Source organism: Ursus americanus, chromosome 31 (genome assembly GCF_024610735.1).
Source record: "Ursus americanus isolate L20-20 chromosome 31, mUrsAme1.1.p, whole genome shotgun sequence".
Classification (NCBI taxonomy): domain Eukaryota; kingdom Metazoa; phylum Chordata; class Mammalia; order Carnivora; family Ursidae; genus Ursus; species Ursus americanus.
Genome location: NC_142157.1, coordinates 14061340 through 14085771, shown reverse-complemented (window position 1 = coordinate 14085771; position 24432 = coordinate 14061340). Strand labels below are relative to the sequence as shown.

At 37.8% G+C, this 24432-nt stretch overlaps 1 protein-coding gene across 1 annotated transcript in view; it reads right to left on the bottom strand.

Moving 5' to 3' along the window:
• Nucleotides 1–1465: 1465 nt before the first annotated feature.
• Nucleotides 1466–24432, bottom strand: part of LOC123791708 (uncharacterized) — a 67659-nt gene continuing 44692 nt past the window's right edge. Inside the window, exons 16-24 of the mRNA XM_087857851.1 lie at nt 23527–23653; nt 23168–23223; nt 18083–18209; nt 17724–17779; nt 12642–12768; nt 12283–12338; nt 7194–7320; nt 6835–6890; nt 1466–1888 (exon numbers count right to left, since the gene is read on the bottom strand). Of these exons, the coding sequence (XP_087713977.1) occupies nt 1754–1888; nt 6835–6890; nt 7194–7320; nt 12283–12338; nt 12642–12768; nt 17724–17779; nt 18083–18209; nt 23168–23223; nt 23527–23653 (867 nt within the window). The 3' untranslated portion in view covers nt 1466–1753. The remainder of the gene's footprint in view (nt 1889–6834; nt 6891–7193; nt 7321–12282; nt 12339–12641; nt 12769–17723; nt 17780–18082; nt 18210–23167; nt 23224–23526; nt 23654–24432) is intronic.

The window sequence follows — 24432 nt, the reverse complement described above, 5'->3', positions numbered from 1 at the left end:
ATACAGACTATCTGCTCTCCCTTAGCCCCACTACTGCAATTGTGTTTTTGTAATACTCTCTCTCAACTCTTCAATCTTTACATTCATCTTGCCCTTCTTAAATGAATTCTTCCCCCCACCCCCTCCCTCATCTTCACCTCCATCTAGCTGTTCTTGCCAGTTGCTTTCTAATTCTTTACTTCCATACTGGCATACCTAAGAATTGTTCACTCCCACCAACCTTTATAAATCTCAATCCGGTACTTATCTCCCTGTTGTTATTACACTGTGTTCTCTTATGATCTTGAGGACTTCTAGCATATCTCTTGACTTCAAATATGGTGCGCACACCATTGTGTAGCACCTGCCTGTGCTAAGAGATCAGGCCCTTTTTATCCCCTTCTATAGTCTATCACCTTAGAATAGGCCATCATTAATTTATACTTGTTTCTACAAGTATGGCTGCCACAAAGATACTCAATGCATACTATTTGAACTATCTGAAATGGTTTTTAGCTATTAAAACATCAGTAAAGCAGGGGCGCCTGCATGGCTCAGTGGGTTCTGGGATCTAGCTCCATGTGCTCAGTGGGAAGCCTGCTTCTCCCTCTCCCACTGCCCCCCTCCCCACCCCCTGCTCATGCTCTCTTTCTCTCTCTCTCCCTCTCTCTCTGAAATAAATAAAATCTGTTTAAAAATAAATAAATACAACACCACTAAACCAAATTGTTATTACAATCCCAATGCTCCTTGTGAATCTACTTGACAGTCCAAATATAATACTTTCAGGGGCCCTGGATGGCTCAGCCGGTTGAGTGTCGAACTCTTCGAGTCAGTTGGGCTCTGCACTCAAGCATGGATTAGATTCAGATTCTCTCTCCCTCTCGCTCCCGCCCACTCACTCTCTCAAATAAATAAATAAATAAATAAATAAATAAATAAATAAATAATCTTTTAGAAATATGTGTATATATATAATACTTTCATGTCCCAGGCATTATCGTTTCAAGTTCCAAGCTATAAAAAACTATAATCCAAACTCTTTCTAGATCTCATTAGCAGCTTTGCACATCCATATACACCACAGAATCATACATTTGGCCCTAGGCTGGCCTGGACCAATTCTTTAGTTTTTTAGATATCTTAATTTCAAAACCCAAACTAATTCCTTTTCAGTTCTAAGCCTCAGTTTTCTCCAATAATACTACACAGCTTTTGTTAAGTTAAGCTTGCAAATTAGCAGAACTGTATTATGCTATATCATTATATTTACACATAATGATTTTGTCAATTACAGGTAAAAGGATAAGGAAATACTTTTTATGGGCAAACACACAGACAAGAGAGTAAAGCCTAAGCATTCCTTTCATGTTTTCACATCGCTCAATGCTTATATTGTAAAACAAGAAGAAGAAAACAGTACCTCAGAATGCCAAGGTGATTCTCTATCTTCCTCTTCTCCCAATCCTATTACCATAACTACAAAATATAGTCACAGGTACATTAATGAGAACATGTATCATTATGAATTTCAAACATATATACAAGCCTATCCGTATTTAAGAATATTCCAATAATATAAAAGGGATAGGAGTAAGATTTTCAGAGCTGAAGTATTTTCAAGAAGAAAAAGTTGGTAGTCATCGGGATACTTATAAAGAAAGACAGCAAAAGAAAAATACCTTAATGAAATGGAAAACATATCTGGATCTACAGACTTACAGATTGTGATGTACCAGCACTTAAGCATAGAAAAAGATTCATAGATGTTCACTCACTCACCATCTCCATTATTTTTGGATGCTCTAGCAGCAGAAGTCAAGTTGTCATTAACTGTTTGCCCTTGTGGAGCACTTTCCATATCAATCCCATTGTCCTTTTCCCCAATTGCTGATAGCACCTCTCCGTCCTATAAAAACAACACAAAACAAAACCCACCTTCAGAAAACATCACATTAATTCAATTGCTCGCTCACTCACTTACTCAAGAAAGACAAATACATACCGTCTCCGTCAAGTCATAGGCACTATCCTGGGACAAGTTGGAAATAGAAAGAAAAGACAGAGACTACCCTATATGCTAGTAGGACCAGAGATGGACGAAAACAGGTAAGAACACAGAGTATCATTTACTAGTTCTACAGGTGAGGTGAATGAAGCACAGCGAAGGCACAAAAGAGAAAACAGTTGTATGTGGGAAGCTCAGGAAGTGCTGCAAAGATAGGGCTGTATCTTGAAAGACAGACAAAGTGCACAAGGAGGGTGTGAAGGGCCTTCTAGAAAAGGTAGGAGGAGCAAAAGGATGAACTATGAAATAACACAGGAAGTGACGATAGCTAGAGAATGTGGCAAAACTGGAACACACTTTTTGGGAATGGGATACAGACATGTAATTGGAAAATCAGGACTGAACCAAAAAGGTGTCATGCTAGAATATGAACTTTCTCCTTCATGTCATGGGTATCCACCAAATAAGCGGAGAAGTTACATCATCACAAACATATTTAAAAAGGTCACTCTGACAGCAATGTCAAGATGAGCATAAAGGAACCAAAACCAGAAGAGCATTTCAAAATTATAGGTGAGGGGGTGAATTATGGTAATAAGATATGAAAAATGGTAAGCAGGGACAAAATACTGAATGTGGTGAATGACTGAATGTGCTAAATTTTTTTTTGTTTTTTAACTTATTTCTTTTTTAAATTTTTGTTGATTGATTGATTGATTGATTGGTCAGGGAAAGAGAGAGAGAGCACAAGCAGGAGGAGTGGCAGGCAGAGAGAGAAGCCGGCTCCACGCTGAGCAAGGAGCCCAACCCGGGACTGGATCCCAGGATCCTGGGATCATGACCTGAGCTGAAGGCAGACACTTACTTAACCCACTGAGCCAGCCAGGTGTCGCTTTTCTAATTTAAATTCAATTAATTAACATATAATGTATTACTGGTTTCAGAGGTAGAGATGTGGTGATTGTTTTTTAAAAATTTATTTATTTATTTTTAGAGAGAGACAGTGTGCGCATGCAGGGGAAGGGGCAGAGGGAGAGGGAGAGAGAGAATCCTCAAGCAGACTCCCTACTGAGTATGGAGCCAGACATGGGGCTTGATATACCAGGACCCCGAGAACACGACCTGAGCCAGTCATGAGTCAGATGCTTAACCGAGTGAGCCACCCAGGTGCCCCTGGATATAGCAATTTCGGGGAAGTTTGGAGTCCAGGATTTTTCCTGCTTCAGTGTTTCGGTGGTGCCATACACTAGCATGGGGAAAACAAATGACAGAGCAGATTACAAAAAGTCAGGGAAGTGGGAAAGGTCATAAACGATGTTTTCAATCCGGGACATACCAAATTTGAAGCACCCAGGAGACTTAAGAAGAAAGTTATAGACAAATACATTTGAAGTAGGAAAAAAATGACATTGCTCAGGAAAATATAATTAATATAATTACACATATTTAAATATAAATATAACAAAATATAATTGATATAAGTAAATAATGTAAACCTACACAGAACTCTGAAATTTTCAGAACAAAAATAAAGGTAGGGGGAAAAAGCCATGGGATTCAATATTTCAATTATATACTTCACATTAGTTTCAAGGATAGAAAATACACTTTTATTAACATAGGCAAGTTAATGGGCACCTGGGTGGCTCAGTTGGTTAAGCATCTGACTCTGGATTTTGGCTCAGGTCATGATCTCGGGTTTGTGAGACTGAGCCCCACATCAGGCTCCATGCTCAGTGGGAAGTCGGCTTCTCTCCCTCTCTCTTCCTCTCCCTCTTACCCTCTCCCCCCACCACACACTCCCTCTCTCTCTCGCTCTGAAATAAATAAAACTTTAGGAAAAAAACATACGCAGGCAAGTATTCATCTCTGTAATGAACAGCATTTTAAAGATTAATAAAAAGATTTAATCGCAAAACACCGATTTAAGATTTTATAAGAATACTCCTTTTTAAAAATCAATCTTAAAAAGATTTAAATTGTGGAAGAGAAATACTTATGGGATCACAGCATTTTGAGGCATTTTTAAGTACTACTATGATTTATGAAAAAAGATAAATCCCATTTTAAAATTCACATAGTTTTCTTCTGTGAACTGTGACTAGCAAACTAATAGCTCTAATTTCCTATCTACGAATACAAGACAGTAGTTAAGGACTGGAGAAAGAACCTAGTACTAACAAATTAATAATCATGACCATCCAAGCTGAATGTTTTAAAGACTCCAAATACATGTATGATTATCAAGCAGGGCCCAATATTCACATGAGGAAAGAAGAAAGGGACCAAAAAAATCCAATCACCAGTATTTCTGAGTTTCAGATTCGAAAGAATTCGCACGTTAAATTTAACAACTACGTGCGTGCCTGGCTGGCTCAATCGGAAGGGTGTGTGACTCTTGATCTCAGGGTTGTGAGTTCAAGCCCCGTGTTGGGTATAGAGATTACTCAAAATTTTTAAAACCTAAAAAAACCCCCAAGAATTAACAACTAGGAATACTAAAGTTTCCTGGGAATAATATAAAATGTATCCACTATTGGAGATACTTGAAAAAGTAAAAATCATCTTCCAGAAATAATTCTGTACACTCTGTTGGCAACCTTTCCTTCCTTATGACTCTACGATGACAAATAGTTCATATTAGAAAAAAACTTATAAATTGTGAGTTCATTCATTTGATGTCTTTGTATGTATCTATTATATGCAGATATAATTAAAAATAAATAAATCAGAATCCAGAAACAATTTTCTCCTTTAAGAGTGTTGCAGCTTAAAATTTATTTCATTTGCTGGATAAAGATTAAGAACCTCACTTACATAATCAGAAATTTCCGTTTTAATTAATGAAAAGACTACATAAAATGTTTACTTATTTCCTCTCTTTATTCTCAAAAAGATCTAAAACCTGCCAAGATTATACCACACAGTACGTTAAATTAGAAACCACAAGGAAGGGCACCTGGGTGGCTCAGTTGGTTAAGCGTCTGCCTTCAGCTCAGGTCATGATCCCAGGGTCCTGGGATCGAGTCCTGAATCAGGCTCCCTGCTCAGTGGGGTGTCTGCTTCTCCCTCTGCCCCTCCCCCTGCTTCTGTGTGCTCCAGCTCTCAATATCTCTCTCTCACTCTCTCGCACAAAATAAATAAATAAAATCTTCAAAAAAAAGAAAGAAAGGAAGGCAGAAAGGAACCAGAAGGAAGACAATGGCCAAAAATTCAAAATTCATAATAAATCTGATTAAGGTCTAACACAGATTTCACTTTGCATTATCACAGATTTTGCTAAATTAAATATGAGATATCACACTTTATTAAAGTTAAAGGGATAAAATTTTCTTCCAGGCTTCATGAAAATCAGCTGTAAGTCATTCAGAAGAGTCTAAGCATTTGTATTACCTGACTTTGTTTTCTTAGTTTGCACTCAAAATAATCTCTACCCTATTTTATAATACAGACTATCTGCTCTCCCTTAGCCCCACTACTGCAATTGTGTTTTTGTAATACTCTCTCTCAACTCTTCAATCTTTACATTCATCTTGCCCTTCTTAAATGAATTCTTCCCCCCACCCCCTCCCTCATCTTCACCTCCATCTAGCTGTTCTTGCCAGTTGCTTTCTAATTCTTTACTTCCATACTGGCATACCTAAGAATTGTTCACTCCCACCAACCTTTATAAATCTCAATCCGGTACTTATCTCCCTGTTGTTATTACACTGTGTTCTCTTATGATCTTGAGGACTTCTAGCATATCTCTCGACTTCAAATATGGTGCGCACACCATTGTGTAGCACCTGCCTGTGCTAAGAGATCAGGCCCTTTTTATCCCCTTCTATAGTCTATCACCTTAGAATAGGCCATCATTAATTTATACTTGTTTCTACAAGTATGGCTGCCACAAAGATACTCAATGCATACTATTTGAACTATCTGAAATGGTTTTTAGCTATTAAAACATCAGTAAAGCAGGGGCGCCTGCATGGCTCAGTGGGTTCTGGGATCTAGCTCCATGTGCTCAGTGGGAAGCCTGCTTCTCCCTCTCCCACTGCCCCCCTCCCCACCCCCTGCTCATGCTCTCTTTCTCTCTCTCTCCCTCTCTCTCTGAAATAAATAAAATCTGTTTAAAAATAAATAAATACAACACCACTAAACCAAATTGTTATTACAATCCCAATGCTCCTTGTGAATCTACTTGACAGTCCAAATATAATACTTTCAGGGGCCCTGGATGGCTCAGCCGGTTGAGTGTCGAACTCTTCGAGTCAGTTGGGCTCTGCACTCAAGCATGGATTAGATTCAGATTCTCTCTCCCTCTCGCTCCCGCCCACTCACTCTCTCAAATAAATAAATAAATAAATAAATAAATAAATAAATAAATAATCTTTTAGAAATATGTGTATATATATAATACTTTCATGTCCCAGGCATTATCGTTTCAAGTTCCAAGCTATAAAAAACTATAATCCAAACTCTTTCTAGATCTCATTAGCAGCTTTGCACATCCATATACACCACAGAATCATACATTTGGCCCTAGGCTGGCCTGGACCAATTCTTTAGTTTTTTAGATATCTTAATTTCAAAACCCAAACTAATTCCTTTTCAGTTCTAAGCCTCAGTTTTCTCCAATAATACTACACAGCTTTTGTTAAGTTAAGCTTGCAAATTAGCAGAACTGTATTATGCTATATCATTATATTTACACATAATGATTTTGTCAATTACAGGTAAAAGGATAAGGAAATACTTTTTATGGGCAAACACACAGACAAGAGAGTAAAGCCTAAGCATTCCTTTCATGTTTTCACATCGCTCAATGCTTATATTGTAAAACAAGAAGAAGAAAACAGTACCTCAGAATGCCAAGGTGATTCTCTATCTTCCTCTTCTCCCAATCCTATTACCATAACTACAAAATATAGTCACAGGTACATTAATGAGAACATGTATCATTATGAATTTCAAACATATATACAAGCCTATCCGTATTTAAGAATATTCCAATAATATAAAAGGGATAGGAGTAAGATTTTCAGAGCTGAAGTATTTTCAAGAAGAAAAAGTTGGTAGTCATCGGGATACTTATAAAGAAAGACAGCAAAAGAAAAATACCTTAATGAAATGGAAAACATATCTGGATCTACAGACTTACAGATTGTGATGTACCAGCACTTAAGCATAGAAAAAGATTCATAGATGTTCACTCACTCACCATCTCCATTATTTTTGGATGCTCTAGCAGCAGAAGTCAAGTTGTCATTAACTGTTTGCCCTTGTGGAGCACTTTCCATATCAATCCCATTGTCCTTTTCCCCAATTGCTGATAGCACCTCTCCGTCCTATAAAAACAACACAAAACAAAACCCACCTTCAGAAAACATCACATTAATTCAATTGCTCGCTCACTCACTTACTCAAGAAAGACAAATACATACCGTCTCCGTCAAGTCATAGGCACTATCCTGGGACAAGTTGGAAATAGAAAGAAAAGACAGAGACTACCCTATATGCTAGTAGGACCAGAGATGGACGAAAACAGGTAAGAACACAGAGTATCATTTACTAGTTCTACAGGTGAGGTGAATGAAGCACAGCGAAGGCACAAAAGAGAAAACAGTTGTATGTGGGAAGCTCAGGAAGTGCTGCAAAGATAGGGCTGTATCTTGAAAGACAGACAAAGTGCACAAGGAGGGTGTGAAGGGCCTTCTAGAAAAGGTAGGAGGAGCAAAAGGATGAACTATGAAATAACACAGGAAGTGACGATAGCTAGAGAATGTGGCAAAACTGGAACACACTTTTTGGGAATGGGATACAGACATGTAATTGGAAAATCAGGACTGAACCAAAAAGGTGTCATGCTAGAATATGAACTTTCTCCTTCATGTCATGGGTATCCACCAAATAAGCGGAGAAGTTACATCATCACAAACATATTTAAAAAGGTCACTCTGACAGCAATGTCAAGATGAGCATAAAGGAACCAAAACCAGAAGAGCATTTCAAAATTATAGGTGAGGGGGTGAATTATGGTAATAAGATATGAAAAATGGTAAGCAGGGACAAAATACTGAATGTGGTGAATGACTGAATGTGCTAAATTTTTTTTTGTTTTTTAACTTATTTCTTTTTTAAATTTTTGTTGATTGATTGATTGATTGATTGGTCAGGGAAAGAGAGAGAGAGCACAAGCAGGAGGAGTGGCAGGCAGAGAGAGAAGCCGGCTCCACGCTGAGCAAGGAGCCCAACCCGGGACTGGATCCCAGGATCCTGGGATCATGACCTGAGCTGAAGGCAGACACTTACTTAACCCACTGAGCCAGCCAGGTGTCGCTTTTCTAATTTAAATTCAATTAATTAACATATAATGTATTACTGGTTTCAGAGGTAGAGATGTGGTGATTGTTTTTTAAAAATTTATTTATTTATTTTTAGAGAGAGACAGTGTGCGCATGCAGGGGAAGGGGCAGAGGGAGAGGGAGAGAGAGAATCCTCAAGCAGACTCCCTACTGAGTATGGAGCCAGACATGGGGCTTGATATACCAGGACCCCGAGAACACGACCTGAGCCAGTCATGAGTCAGATGCTTAACCGAGTGAGCCACCCAGGTGCCCCTGGATATAGCAATTTCGGGGAAGTTTGGAGTCCAGGATTTTTCCTGCTTCAGTGTTTCGGTGGTGCCATACACTAGCATGGGGAAAACAAATGACAGAGCAGATTACAAAAAGTCAGGGAAGTGGGAAAGGTCATAAACGATGTTTTCAATCCGGGACATACCAAATTTGAAGCACCCAGGAGACTTAAGAAGAAAGTTATAGACAAATACATTTGAAGTAGGAAAAAAATGACATTGCTCAGGAAAATATAATTAATATAATTACACATATTTAAATATAAATATAACAAAATATAATTGATATAAGTAAATAATGTAAACCTACACAGAACTCTGAAATTTTCAGAACAAAAATAAAGGTAGGGGGAAAAAGCCATGGGATTCAATATTTCAATTATATACTTCACATTAGTTTCAAGGATAGAAAATACACTTTTATTAACATAGGCAAGTTAATGGGCACCTGGGTGGCTCAGTTGGTTAAGCATCTGACTCTGGATTTTGGCTCAGGTCATGATCTCGGGTTTGTGAGACTGAGCCCCACATCAGGCTCCATGCTCAGTGGGAAGTCGGCTTCTCTCCCTCTCTCTTCCTCTCCCTCTTACCCTCTCCCCCCACCACACACTCCCTCTCTCTCTCGCTCTGAAATAAATAAAACTTTAGGAAAAAAACATACGCAGGCAAGTATTCATCTCTGTAATGAACAGCATTTTAAAGATTAATAAAAAGATTTAATCGCAAAACACCGATTTAAGATTTTATAAGAATACTCCTTTTTAAAAATCAATCTTAAAAGATTTAAATTGTGGAAGAGAAATACTTATGGGATCACAGCATTTTGAGGCATTTTTAAGTACTACTATGATTTATGAAAAAAGATAAATCCCATTTTAAAATTCACATAGTTTTCTTCTGTGAACTGTGACTAGCAAACTAATAGCTCTAATTTCCTATCTACGAATACAAGACGGTAGTTAAGGACTGGAGAAAGAACCTAGTACTAAAAAATTAATAATCATGACCATCCAAGCTGAATGTTTTAAAGACTCCAAATACGTGTATGATTATCAAGCAGGGCCCAATATTCACATGAGGAAAGAAGAAAGGGACCAAAAAAATCCAATCACCAGTATTTCTGAGTTTCAGATTCGAAAGAATTCGCACGTTAAATTTAACAACTACGTGCGTGCCTGGCTGGCTCAGTCGGAAGAGTGTGTGACTCTTGATCTCAGGGTTGTGAGTTCAAGCCCCGTGTTGGGTATAGAGATTACTCAAAATTTTTAAAACCTAAAAAAAACCCCTAGAATTAACAACTAGGAATACTAAAGTTTCCTGGGAATAATATAAAATGTATCCACTATTGGAGATACTTGAAAAAGTAAAAATCATCTTCCAGAAATAATTCTGTACACTCTGTTGGCAACCTTTCCTTCCTTATGACTCTACGATGACAAATAGTTCATATTAGAAAAAAACTTATAAATTGTGAGTTCATTCATTTGATGTCTTTGTATGTATCTATTATATGCAGATATAATTAAAAATAAATAAATCAGAATCCGGAAACAATTTTCTCCTTTAAGAGTGTTGCAGCTTAAAATTTATTTCATTTGCTGGATAAAGATTAAGAACCTCACTTGCATAATCAGAAATTTCCGTTTTAATTAATGAAAAGACTACATAAAATGTTTACTTATTTCCTCTCTTTATTCTCAAAAAGATCTAAAACCTGCCAAGATTATACCACACAGTACGTTAAATTAGAAACCACAAGGAAGGGCACCTGGGTGGCTCAGTTGGTTAAGCGTCTGCCTTCAGCTCAGGTCATGATCCCAGGGTCCTGGGATCGAGTCCTGAATCAGGCTCCCTGCTCAGTGGGGTGTCTGCTTCTCCCTCTGCCCCTCCCCCTGCTTCTGTGTGCTCCAGCTCTCAATATCTCTCTCTCACTCTCTCGCACAAAATAAATAAATAAAATCTTCAAAAAAAAGAAAGAAAGGAAGGCAGAAAGGAACCAGAAGGAAGACAATGGCCAAAAATTCAAAATTCATAATAAATCTGATTAAGGTCTAACACAGATTTCACTTTGCATTATCACAGATTTTGCTAAATTAAATATGAGATATCACACTTTATTAAAGTTAAAGGGATAAAATTTTCTTCCAGGCTTCATGAAAATCAGCTGTAAGTCATTCAGAAGAGTCTAAGCATTTGTATTACCTGACTTTGTTTTCTTAGTTTGCACTCAAAATAATCTCTACCCTATTTTATAATACAGACTATCTGCTCTCCCTTAGCCCCACTACTGCAATTGTGTTTTTGTAATACTCTCTCTCAACTCTTCAATCTTTACATTCATCTTGCCCTTCTTAAATGAATTCTTCCCCCCACCCCCTCCCTCATCTTCACCTCCATCTAGCTGTTCTTGCCAGTTGCTTTCTAATTCTTTACTTCCATACTGGCATACCTAAGAATTGTTCACTCCCACCAACCTTTATAAATCTCAATCCGGTACTTATCTCCCTGTTGTTATTACACTGTGTTCTCTTATGATCTTGAGGACTTCTAGCATATCTCTTGACTTCAAATATGGTGCGCACACCATTGTGTAGCACCTGCCTGTGCTAAGAGATCAGGCCCTTTTTATCCCCTTCTATAGTCTATCACCTTAGAATAGGCCATCATTAATTTATACTTGTTTCTACAAGTATGGCTGCCACAAAGATACTCAATGCATACTATTTGAACTATCTGAAATGGTTTTTAGCTATTAAAACATCAGTAAAGCAGGGGCGCCTGCATGGCTCAGTGGGTTCTGGGATCTAGCTCCATGTGCTCAGTGGGAAGCCTGCTTCTCCCTCTCCCTCTGGCCCCCTCCCCGCCCCCTGCTCATGCTCTCTTTCTCTCTCTCTCTCTCCCTCTCTCTCTGAAATAAATAAAATCTGTTTAAAAATAAATAAATACAACACCACTAAACCAAATTGTTATTACAATTCCAATGCTCCTTGTGAATCTACTTGACAGTCCAAATATAATACTTTCAGGGGCCCTGGATGGCTCAGCCGGTTGAGTGTCGAACTCTTCGAGTCAGTTGGGCTCTGCACTCAAGCGTGGATTCAGATTCAGATTCTCTCTCCCTCTCGCTCCCGCCCACTCACTCACTCTCTCAAATAAATAAATAAATAAATAAATAAATAAATAAATAAATAAATAAATAATCTTTTAGAAATATGTGTATATATATAATACTTTCATGTCCCAGGCATTATCGTTTCAAGTTCCAAGCTATAAAAAACTATAATCCAAACTCTTTCTAGATCTCATTACCAGCTTTGCACATCCATATACACCACAGAATCATACATTTGGCCCTAGGCTGGCCTGGACCAATTCTTTAGTTTTTTAGATATCTTAATTTCAAAACCCAAACTAATTCCTTTTCAGTTCTAAGCCTCAGTTTTCTCCAATAATACTACACAGCTTTTGTTAAGTTAAGCTTGCAAATTAGCAGAACTGTATTATGCTATATCATTATATTTACACATAACGATTTTGTCAATTACAGGTAAAAGGATAAGGAAATACTTTTTATGGGCAAACACACAGACAAGAGAGTAAAGCCTAAGCATTCCTTTCATGTTTTCACATCACTCAATGCTTATATTGTAAAACAAGAAGAAGAAAACAGTACCTCAGAATCCCAAGGTGATTCTCCATCTTCCTCTTCTCCCAATCCTATTACCATAACTACAAAATATAGTCACAGGTACATTAATGAGAACATGTATCATTATGAATTTCAAACATATATACAAGCCTATCCGTATTTAAGAATATTCCAATAATATAAAAGGGATAGGAGTAAGATTTTCAGAGCTGAAGTATTTTCAAGAAGAAAAAGTTGGTAGTCATCGGGATACTTATAAAGAAAGACAGCAAAAGAAAAATACCTTAATGAAATGGAAAACATATCTGGATCTACAGACTTACAGATTGTGATGTACCAGCACTTAAGCATAGAAAAAGATTCATAGATGTTCACTCACTCACCATCTCCATTATTTTTGGATGCTCTAGCAGCAGAAGTCAAGTTGTCATTAACTGTTTGCCCTTGTGGAGCACTTTCCATATCAATCCCATTGTCCTTTTCCCCAATTGCTGATAGCACCTCTCCGTCCTATAAAAACAACACAAAACAAAACCCACCTTCAGAAAACATCACATTAATTCAATTGCTCGCTCACTCACTTACTCAAGAAAGACAAATACATACCGTCTCCGTCAAGTCATAGGCACTATCCTGGGACAAGTTGGAAATAGAAAGAAAAGACAGAGACTACCCTATATGCTAGTAGGACCAGAGATGGACGAAAACAGGTAAGAACACAGAGTATCATTTACTAGTTCTACAGGTGAGGTGAATGAAGCACAGCGAAGGCACAAAAGAGAAAACAGTTGTATGTGGGAAGCTCAGGAAGTGCTGCAAAGATAGGGCTGTATCTTGAAAGACAGACAAAGTGCACAAGGAGGGTGTGAAGGGCCTTCTAGAAAAGGTAGGAGGAGCAAAAGGATGAACTTTGAAATAACACAGGAAGTGACGATAGCTAGAGAATGTGGCAAAACTGGAACACACTTTTTGGGAATGGGATACAGACATGTAATTGGAAAATCAGGACTGAACCAAAAATGCTAGAATATGAACTTTCTCCTTCATGTCATGGGTATCCACCAAATAAGCGGAGAAGTTACATCATCACAAACATATTTAAAAAGGTCACTCTGACAGCAATGTCAAGATGAGCATAAAGGAACCAAAACCAGAAGAGCATTTCAAAATTATAGGTGAGGGGGTGAATTATGGTAATAAGATATGAAAAATGGTAAGCAGGGACAAAATACTGAATGTGGTGAATGACTGAATGTGCTAAATTTTTTTTTGTTTTTTAACTTATTTCTTTTTTAAATTTTTGTTGATTGATTGATTGATTGATTGGTCAGGGAAAGAGAGAGAGAGCACAAGCAGGAGGAGTGGCAGGCAGAGAGAGAAGCCGGCTCCACGCTGAGCAAGGAGCCCAACCCGGGACTGGATCCCAGGATCCTGGGATCATGACCTGAGCTGAAGGCAGACACTTACTTAACCCACTGAGCCAGCCAGGTGTCGCTTTTCTAATTTAAATTCAATTAATTAACATATAATGTATTACTGGTTTCAGAGGTAGAGATGTGGTGATTGTTTTTTAAAAATTTATTTATTTATTTTTAGAGAGAGACAGTGTGCGCATGCAGGGGAAGGGGCAGAGGGAGAGGAAGAGAGAGAATCCTCAAGCAGACTCCCTACTGAGTATGGAGCCAGACATGGGGCTTGATATACCAGGACCCCGAGAACACGACCTGAGCCAGTCATGAGTCAGATGCTTAACCGAGTGAGCCACCCAGGTGCCCCTGGATATAGCAATTTCGGGGAAGTTTGGAGTCCAGGATTTTTCCTGCTTCAGTGTTTCGGTGGTGCCATACACTAGCATGGGGAAAACAAATGACAGAGCAGATTACAAAAAGTCAGGGAAGTGGGAAAGGTCATAAACGATGTTTTCAATCCGGGACATACCAAATTTGAAGCACCCAGGAGACTTAAGAAGAAAGTTATAGACAAATACATTTGAAGTAGGAAAAAAATGACATTGCTCAGGAAAATATAATTAATATAATTACACATATTTAAATATAAATATAACAAAATATAATTGATATAAGTAAATAATGTAAACCTACACAGAACTCTGAAATTTTCAGAACAAAAATAAAGGTAGGGGGAAAAAGCCATGGGATTCAATATTTCAATTATATACTTCACATTAGTTTCAAGGATAGAAAATACACTTTTATTAACATAGGCAAGTTAATGGGCACCTGGGTGGCTCAGTTGGTTAAGCATCTGACTCTGGATTTTGGCTCAGGTCATGATCTCGGGTTTGTGAGACTGAGCCCCACATCAGGCTCCATGTTCAGTGGGAAGTCGGCTTCTCTCCCTCTCTCTTCCTCTCCCTCTTACCCTCTCCCCCCACCACACACTCCCTCTCTCTCTCGCTCTGAAATAAATAAAACTTTAGGAAAAAAACATACGCAGGCAAGTATTCATCTCTGTAATGAACAGCATTTTAAAGATTAATAAAAAGATTTAATCGCAAAACACCGATTTAAGATTTTATAAGAATACTCCTTTTTAAAAATCAATCTTAAAAGATTTAAATTGTGGAAGAGAAATACTTATGGGATCACAGCATTTTGAGGCATTTTTAAGTACTACTATGATTTATGAAAAAAGATAAATCCCATTTTAAAATTCACATAGTTTTCTTCTGTGAACTGTGACTAGCAAACTAATAGCTCTAATTTCCTATCTACGAATACAAGACGGTAGTTAAGGACTGGAGAAAGAACCTAGTACTAAAAAATTAATAATCATGACCATCCAAGCTGAATGTTTTAAAGACTCCAAATACATGTATGATTATCAAGCAGGGCCCAATATTCACATGAGGAAAGAAGAAAGGGACCAAAAAAATCCAATCACCAGTATTTCTGAGTTTCAGATTCGAAAGAATTCGCACGTTAAATTTAACAACTATGTGCGTGCCTGGCTGGCTCAGTCGGAAGAGTGTGTGACTCTTGATCTCAGGGTTGTGAGTTCAAGCCCCGTGTTGGGTATAGAGATTACTCAAAATTTTTAAAACCTAAAAAAAACCCCTAGAATTAACAACTAGGAATACTAAAGTTTCCTGGGAATAATATAAAATGTATCCACTATTGGAGATACTTGAAAAAGTAAAAATCATCTTCCAGAAATAATTCTGTACACTCTGTTGGCAACCTTTCCTTCCTTATGACTCTACGATGACAAATAGTTCATATTAGAAAAAAACTTATAAATTGTGAGTTCATTCATTTGATGTCTTTGTATGTATCTATTATATGCAGATATAATTAAAAATAAATAAATCAGAATCCGGAAACAATTTTCTCCTTTAAGAGTGTTGCAGCTTAAAATTTATTTCATTTGCTGGATAAAGATTAAGAACCTCACTTACATAATCAGAAATTTCCGTTTTAATTAATGAAAAGACTACATAAAATGTTTACTTATTTCCTCTCTTTATTCTCAAAAAGATCTAAAACCTGCCAAGATTATACCACACAGTACGTTAAATTAGAAACCACAAGGAAGGGCACCTGGGTGGCTCAGTTGGTTAAGCGTCTGCCTTCAGCTCAGGTCATGATCCCAGGGTCCTGGGATCGAGTCCTGAATCAGGCTCCCTGCTCAGTGGGGTGTCTGCTTCTCCCTCTGCCCCTCCCCCTGCTTCTGTGTGCTCCAGCTCTCAATATCTCTCTCTCACTCTCTCGCACAAAATAAATAAATAAAATCTTCAAAAAAAAGAAAGAAAGGAAGGCAGAAAGGAACCAGAAGGAAGACAATGGCCAAAAATTCAAAATTCATAATAAATCTGATTAAGGTCTAACACAGATTTCACTTTGCATTATCACAGATTTTGCTAAATTAAATATGAGATATCACACTTTATTAAAGTTAAAGGGATAAAATTTTCTTCCAGGCTTCATGAAAATCAGCTGTAAGTCATTCAGAAGAGTCTAAGCATTTGTATTACCTGACTTTGTTTTCTTAGTTTGCACTCAAAATAATCTCTACCCTATTTTATAATACAGACTATCTGCTCTCCCTTAGCCCCACTACTGCAATTGTGTTTTTGTAATACTCTCTCTCAACTCTTCAATCTTTACATTCATCTTGCCCTTCTTAAATGAATTCTTCCCCCCACCCCCTCCCTCATCTTCACCTCCATCTAGCTGTTCTTGCCAGTTGCTTTCTAATTCTTTACTTCCATACTGGCATACCTAAGAATTGTTCACTCCCACCAACCTTTATAAATCTCAATCCGGTACTTATCTCCCTGTTGTTATTACACTGTGTTCTCTTATGATCTTGAGGACTTCTAGCATATCTCTTGACTTCAAATATGGTGCGCACACCATTGTGTAGCACCTGCCTGTGCTAAGAGATCAGGCCCTTTTTATCCCCTTCTATAGTCTATCACCTTAGAATAGGCCATCATTAATTTATACTTGTTTCTACAAGTATGGCTGCCACAAAGATACTCAATGCATACTATTTGAACTATCTGAAATGGTTTTTAGCTATTAAAACATCAGTAAAGCAGGGGCGCCTGCATGGCTCAGTGGGTTCTGGGATCTAGCTCCATGTGCTCAGTGGGAAGCCTGCTTCTCCCTCTCCCTCTGGCCCCCTCCCCGCCCCCTGCTCATGCTCTCTTTCTCTCTCTCTCTCTCCCTCTCTCTCTGAAATAAATAAAATCTGTTTAAAAATAAATAAATACAACACCACTAAACCAAATTGTTATTACAATTCCAATGCTCCTTGTGAATCTACTTGACAGTCCAAATATAATACTTTCAGGGGCCCTGGATGGCTCAGCCGGTTGAGTGTCGAACTCTTCGAGTCAGTTGGGCTCTGCACTCAAGCGTGGATTCAGATTCAGACTCTCTCTCCCTCTCGCTCCCGCCCACTCACTCACTCTCTCAAATAAATAAATAAATAAATAAATAAATAAATAAATAAATAAATAAATAATCTTTTAGAAATATGTGTATATATATAATACTTTCATGTCCCAGGCATTATCGTTTCAAGTTCCAAGCTATAAAAAACTATAATCCAAACTCTTTCTAGATCTCATTACCAGCTTTGCACATCCATATACACCACAGAATCATACATTTGGCCCTAGGCTGGCCTGGACCAATTCTTTAGTTTTTTAGATATCTTAATTTCAAAACCCAAACTAATTCCTTTTCAGTTCTAAGCCTCAGTTTTCTCCAATAATACTACACAGCTTTTGTTAAGTTAAGCTTGCAAATTAGCAGAACTGTATTATGCTATATCATTATATTTACACATAACGATTTTGTCAATTACAGGTAAAAGGATAAGGAAATACTTTTTATGGGCAAACACACAGACAAGAGAGTAAAGCCTAAGCATTCCTTTCATGTTTTCACATCACTCAATGCTTATATTGTAAAACAAGAAGAAGAAAACAGTACCTCAGAATCCCAAGGTGATTCTCCATCTTCCTCTTCTCCCAATCCTATTACCATAACTACAAAATATAGTCACAGGTACATTAATGAGAACATGTATCATTATGAATTTCAAACATATATACAAGCCTATCCGTATTTAAGAATATTCCAATAATATAAAAGGGATAGGAGTAAGATTTTCAGAGCTGAAGTATTTTCAAGAAGAAAAAGTTGGTAGTCATCGGGATACTTATAAAGAAAGACAGCAAAAGAAAAATACCTTAATGAAATGGAAAACATATCTGGATCTACAGACTTACAGATTGTGATGTACCAGCACTTAAGCATAGAAAAAGATTCATAGATGTTCACTCACTCACCATCTCCATTATTTTTGGATGCTCTAGCAGCAGAAGTCAAGTTGTCATTAACTGTTTGCCCTTGTGGAGCACTTTCCATATCAATCCCATTGTCCTTTTCCCCAATTGCTGATAGCACCTCTCCGTCCTATAAAAACAACACAAAACAAAACCCACCTTCAGAAAACATCACATTAATTCAATTGCTCGCTCACTCACTTACTCAAGAAAGACAAATACATACCGTCTCCGTCAAGTCATAGGCACTATCCTGGGACAAGTTGGAAATAGAAAGAAAAGACAGAGACTACCCTATATGCTAGTAGGACCAGAGATGGACGAAAACAGGTAAGAACACAGAGTATCATTTACTAGTTCTACAGGTGAGGTGAATGAAGCACAGCGAAGGCACAAAAGAGAAAACAGTTGTATGTGGGAAGCTCAGGAAGTGCTGCAAAGATAGGGCTGTATCTTGAAAGACAGACAAAGTGCACAAGGAGGGTGTGAAGGGCCTTCTAGAAAAGGTAGGAGGAGCAAAAGGATGAACTATGAAATAACACAGGAAGTGACGACAGCTAGAGAATGTGGCAAAACTGGAACACACTTTTTGGGAATGGGATACAGACATGTAATTGGAAAATCAGGACTGAACCAAAAAGGTGTCATGCTAGAATATGAACTTTCTCCTTCATGTCATGGGTATCCACCAAATAAGCGGAGAAGTTACATCATCACAAACATATTTAAAAAGGTCACTCTGACAGCAATGTCAAGATGAGCATAAAGGAACCAAAACCAGAAGAGCATTTCAAAATTATAGGTGAGGGGGTGAATTATGGTAATAAGATATGAAAAATGGTAAGCAGGGACAAAATACTGAATGTGGTGAATGACTGAATGTGCTAAATTTTTTTTTGTTTTTTAACTTATTTCTTTTTTAAATTTTTGTTGATTGATTGATTGATTGATTGGTCAGGGAAAGAGAGAGAGAGCACAAGCAGGAGGAGTGGCAGGCAGAGAGAGAAGCCGGCTCCACGCTGAGCAAGGAGCCCAACCCGGGACTGGATCCCAGGATCCTGGGATCATGACCTGAGCTGAAGGCAGACACTTACTTAACCCACTGAGCCAGCCAGGTGTCGCTTTTCTAATTTAAATTCAATTAATTAACATATAATGTATTACTGGTTTCAGAGGTAGAGATGTGGTGATTGTTTTTTAAAAATTTATTTATTTATTTTTAGAGAGAGACAGTGTGCGCATGCAGGGGAAGGGGCAGAGGGAGAGGAAGAGAGAGAATCCTCAAGCAGACTCCCTACTGAGTATGGAGCCAGACATGGGGCTTGATATACCAGGACCCCGAGAACACGACCTGAGCCAGTCATGAGTCAGATGCTTAACCGAGTGAGCCACCCAGGTGCCCCTGGATATAGCAATTTCGGGGAAGTTTGGAGTCCAGGATTTTTCCTGCTTCAGTGTTTCGGTGGTGCCATACACTAGCATGGGGAAAACAAATGACAGAGCAGATTACAAAAAGTCAGGGAAGTGGGAAAGGTCATAAACGATGTTTTCAATCCGGGACATACCAAATTTGAAGCACCCAGGAGACTTAAGAAGAAAGTTATAGACAAATACATTTGAAGTAGGAAAAAAATGACATTGCTCAGGAAAATATAATTAATATAATTACACATATTTAAATATAAATATAACAAAATATAATTGATATAAGTAAATAATGTAAACCTACACAGAACTCTGAAATTTTCAGAACAAAAATAAAGGTAGGGGGAAAAAGCCATGGGATTCAATATTTCAATTATATACTTCACATTAGTTTCAAGGATAGAAAATACACTTTTATTAACATAGGCAAGTTAATGGGCACCTGGGTGGCTCAGTTGGTTAAGCATCTGACTCTGGATTTTGGCTCAGGTCATGATCTCGGGTTTGTGAGACTGAGCCCCACATCAGGCTCCATGTTCAGTGGGAAGTCGGCTTCTCTCCCTCTCTCTTCCTCTCCCTCTTACCCTCTCCCCCCACCACACACTCCCTCTCTCTCTCGCTCTGAAATAAATAAAACTTTAGGAAAAAAACATACGCAGGCAAGTATTCATCTCTGTAATGAACAGCATTTTAAAGATTAATAAAAAGATTTAATCGCAAAACACCGATTTAAGATTTTATAAGAATACTCCTTTTTAAAAATCAATCTTAAAAGATTTAAATTGTGGAAGAGAAATACTTATGGGATCACAGCATTTTGAGGCATTTTTAAGTACTACTATGATTTATGAAAAAAGATAAATCCCATTTTAAAATTCACATAGTTTTCTTCTGTGAACTGTGACTAGCAAACTAATAGCTCTAATTTCCTATCTACGAATACAAGACGGTAGTTAAGGACTGGAGAAAGAACCTAGTACTAAAAAATTAATAATCATGACCATCCAAGCTGAATGTTTTAAAGACTCCAAATACATGTATGATTATCAAGCAGGGCCCAATATTCACATGAGGAAAGAAGAAAGGGACCAAAAAAATCCAATCACCAGTATTTCTGAGTTTCAGATTCAAAAGAATTCACACATTAAATTTAACAACTATGTGCGTGCCTGGCTGGCTCAGTCGGAAGAGTGTGTGACTCTTGATCTCAGGGTTGTGAGTTCAAGCCCCGTGTTGGGTATAGAGATTACTCAAAATTTTTAAAACCTAAAAAAAACCCCTAGAATTAACAACTAGGAATACTAAAGTTTCCTGGGAATAATATAAAATGTATCCACTATTGGAGATACTTGAAAAAGTAAAAATCATCTTCCAGAAATAATTCTGTACACTCTGTTGGCAACCTTTCCTTCCTTATGACTCTACGATGACAAATAGTTCATATTAGAAAAAAACTTATAAATTGTGAGTTCATTCATTTGATGTCTTTGTATGTATCTATTATATGCAGATATAATTAAAAATAAATAAATCAGAATCCGGAAACAATTTTCTCCTTTAAGAGTGTTGCAGCTTAAAATTTATTTCATTTGCTGGATAAAGATTAAGAACCTCACTTACATAATCAGAAATTTCCGTTTTAATTAATGAAAAGACTACATAAAATGTTTACTTATTTCCTCTCTTTATTCTCAAAAAGATCTAAAACCTGCCAAGATTATACCACACAGTACGTTAAATTAGAAACCACAAGGAAGGGCACCTGGGTGGCTCAGTTGGTTAAGCGTCTGCCTTCAGCTCAGGTCATGATCCCAGGGTCCTGGGATCGAGTCCTGAATCAGGCTCCCTGCTCAGTGGGGTGTCTGCTTCTCCCTCTGCCCCTCCCCCTGCTTCTGTGTGCTCCAGCTCTCAATATCTCTCTCTCACTCTCTCGCACAAAATAAATAAATAAAATCTTCAAAAAAAAGAAAGAAAGGAAGGCAGAAAGGAACCAGAAGGAAGACAATGGCCAAAAATTCAAAATTCATAATAAATCTGATTAAGGTCTAACACAGATTTCACTTTGCATTATCACAGATTTTGCTAAATTAAATATGAGATATCACACTTTATTAAAGTTAAAGGGATAAAATTTTCTTCCAGGCTTCATGAAAATCAGCTGTAAGTCATTCAGAAGAGTCTAAGCATTTGTATTACCTGACTTTGTTTTCTTAGTTTGCACTCAAAATAATCTCTACCCTATTTTATAATACAGACTATCTGCTCTCCCTTAGCCCCACTACTGCAATTGTGTTTTTGTAATACTCTCTCTCAACTCTTCAATCTTTACATTCATCTTGCCCTTCTTAAATGAATTCTTCCCCCCACCCCCTCCCTCATCTTCACCTCCATCTAGCTGTTCTTGCCAGTTGCTTTCTAATTCTTTACTTCCATACTGGCATACCTAAGAATTGTTCACTCCCACCAACCTTTATAAATCTCAATCCGGTACTTATCTCCCTGTTGTTATTACACTGTGTTCTCTTATGATCTTGAGGACTTCTAGCATATCTCTTGACTTCAAATATGGTGCGCACACCATTGTGTAGCACCTGCCTGTGCTAAGAGATCAGGCCCTTTTTATCCCCTTCTATAGTCTATCACCTTAGAATAGGCCATCATTAATTTATACTTGTTTCTACAAGTATGGCTGCCACAAAGATACTCAATGCATACTATTTGAACTATCTGAAATGGTTTTTAGCTATTAAAACATCAGTAAAGCAGGGGCGCCTGCATGGCTCAGTGGGTTCTGGGATCTAGCTCCATGTGCTCAGTGGGAAGCCTGCTTCTCCCTCTCCCTCTGGCCCCCTCCCCGCCCCCTGCTCATGCTCTCTTTCTCTCTCTCTCTCTCCCTCTCTCTCTGAAATAAATAAAATCTGTTTAAAAATAAATAAATACAACACCACTAAACCAAATTGTTATTACAATTCCAATGCTCCTTGTGAATCTACTTGACAGTCCAAATATAATACTTTCAGGGGCCCTGGATGGCTCAGCCGGTTGAGTGTCGAACTCTTCGAGTCAGTTGGGCTCTGCACTCAAGCGTGGATTCAGATTCAGATTCTCTCTCCCTCTCGCTCCCGCCCACTCACTCACTCTCTCAAATAAATAAATAAATAAATAAATAAATAAATAAATAAATAAATAATCTTTTAGAAATATGTGTATATATATAATACTTTCATGTCCCAGGCATTATCGTTTCAAGTTCCAAGCTATAAAAAACTATAATCCAAACTCTTTCTAGATCTCATTACCAGCTTTGCACATCCATATACACCACAGAATCATACATTTGGCCCTAGGCTGGCCTGGACCAATTCTTTAGTTTTTTAGATATCTTAATTTCAAAACCCAAACTAATTCCTTTTCAGTTCTAAGCCTCAGTTTTCTCCAATAATACTACACAGCTTTTGTTAAGTTAAGCTTGCAAATTAGCAGAACTGTATTATGCTATATCATTATATTTACACATAACGATTTTGTCAATTACAGGTAAAAGGATAAGGAAATACTTTTTATGGGCAAACACACAGACAAGAGAGTAAAGCCTAAGCATTCCTTTCATGTTTTCACATCACTCAATGCTTATATTGTAAAACAAGAAGAAGAAAACAGTACCTCAGAATCCCAAGGTGATTCTCCATCTTCCTCTTCTCCCAATCCTATTACCATAACTACAAAATATAGTCACAGGTACATTAATGAGAACATGTATCATTATGAATTTCAAACATATATACAAGCCTATCCGTATTTAAGAATATTCCAATAATATAAAAGGGATAGGAGTAAGATTTTCAGAGCTGAAGTATTTTCAAGAAGAAAAAGTTGGTAGTCATCGGGATACTTATAAAGAAAGACAGCAAAAGAAAAATACCTTAATGAAATGGAAAACATATCTGGATCTACAGACTTACAGATTGTGATGTACCAGCACTTAAGCATAGAAAAAGATTCATAGATGTTCACTCACTCACCATCTCCATTATTTTTGGATGCTCTAGCAGCAGAAGTCAAGTTGTCATTAACTGTTTGCCCTTGTGGAGCACTTTCCATATCAATCCCATTGTCCTTTTCCCCAATTGCTGATAGCACCTCTCCGTCCTATAAAAACAACACAAAACAAAACCCACCTTCAGAAAACATCACATTAATTCAATTGCTCGCTCACTCACTTACTCAAGAAAGACAAATACATACCATCTCCGTCAAGTCATAGGCACTATCCTGGGACAAGTTGGAAATAGAAAGAAAAGACAGAGACTACCCTATATGCTAGTAGGACCAGAGATGGACGAAAACAGGTAAGAACACAGAGTATCATTTACTAGTTCTACAGGTGAGGTGAATGAAGCACAGCGAAGGCACAAAAGAGAAAACAGTTGTATGTGGGAAGCTCAGGAAGTGCTGCAAAGATAGGGCTGTATCTTGAAAGACAGACAAAGTGCACAAGGAGGGTGTGAAGGGCCTTCTAGAAAAGGTAGGAGGAGCAAAAGGATGAACTTTGAAATAACACAGGAAGTGACGATAGCTAGAGAATGTGGCAAAACTGGAACACACTTTTTGGGAATGGGATACAGACATGTAATTGGAAAATCAGGACTGAACCAAAAAGGTGTCATGCTAGAATATGAACTTTCTCCTTCATGTCATGGGTATCCACCAAATAAGCGGAGAAGTTACATCATCACAAACATATTTAAAAAGGTCACTCTGACAGCAATGTCAAGATGAGCATAAAGGAACCAAAACCAGAAGAGCATTTCAAAATTATAGGTGAGGGGGTGAATTATGGTAATAAGATATGAAAAATGGTAAGCAGGGACAAAATACTGAATGTGGTGAATGACTGAATGTGCTAAATTTTTTTTTGTTTTTTAACT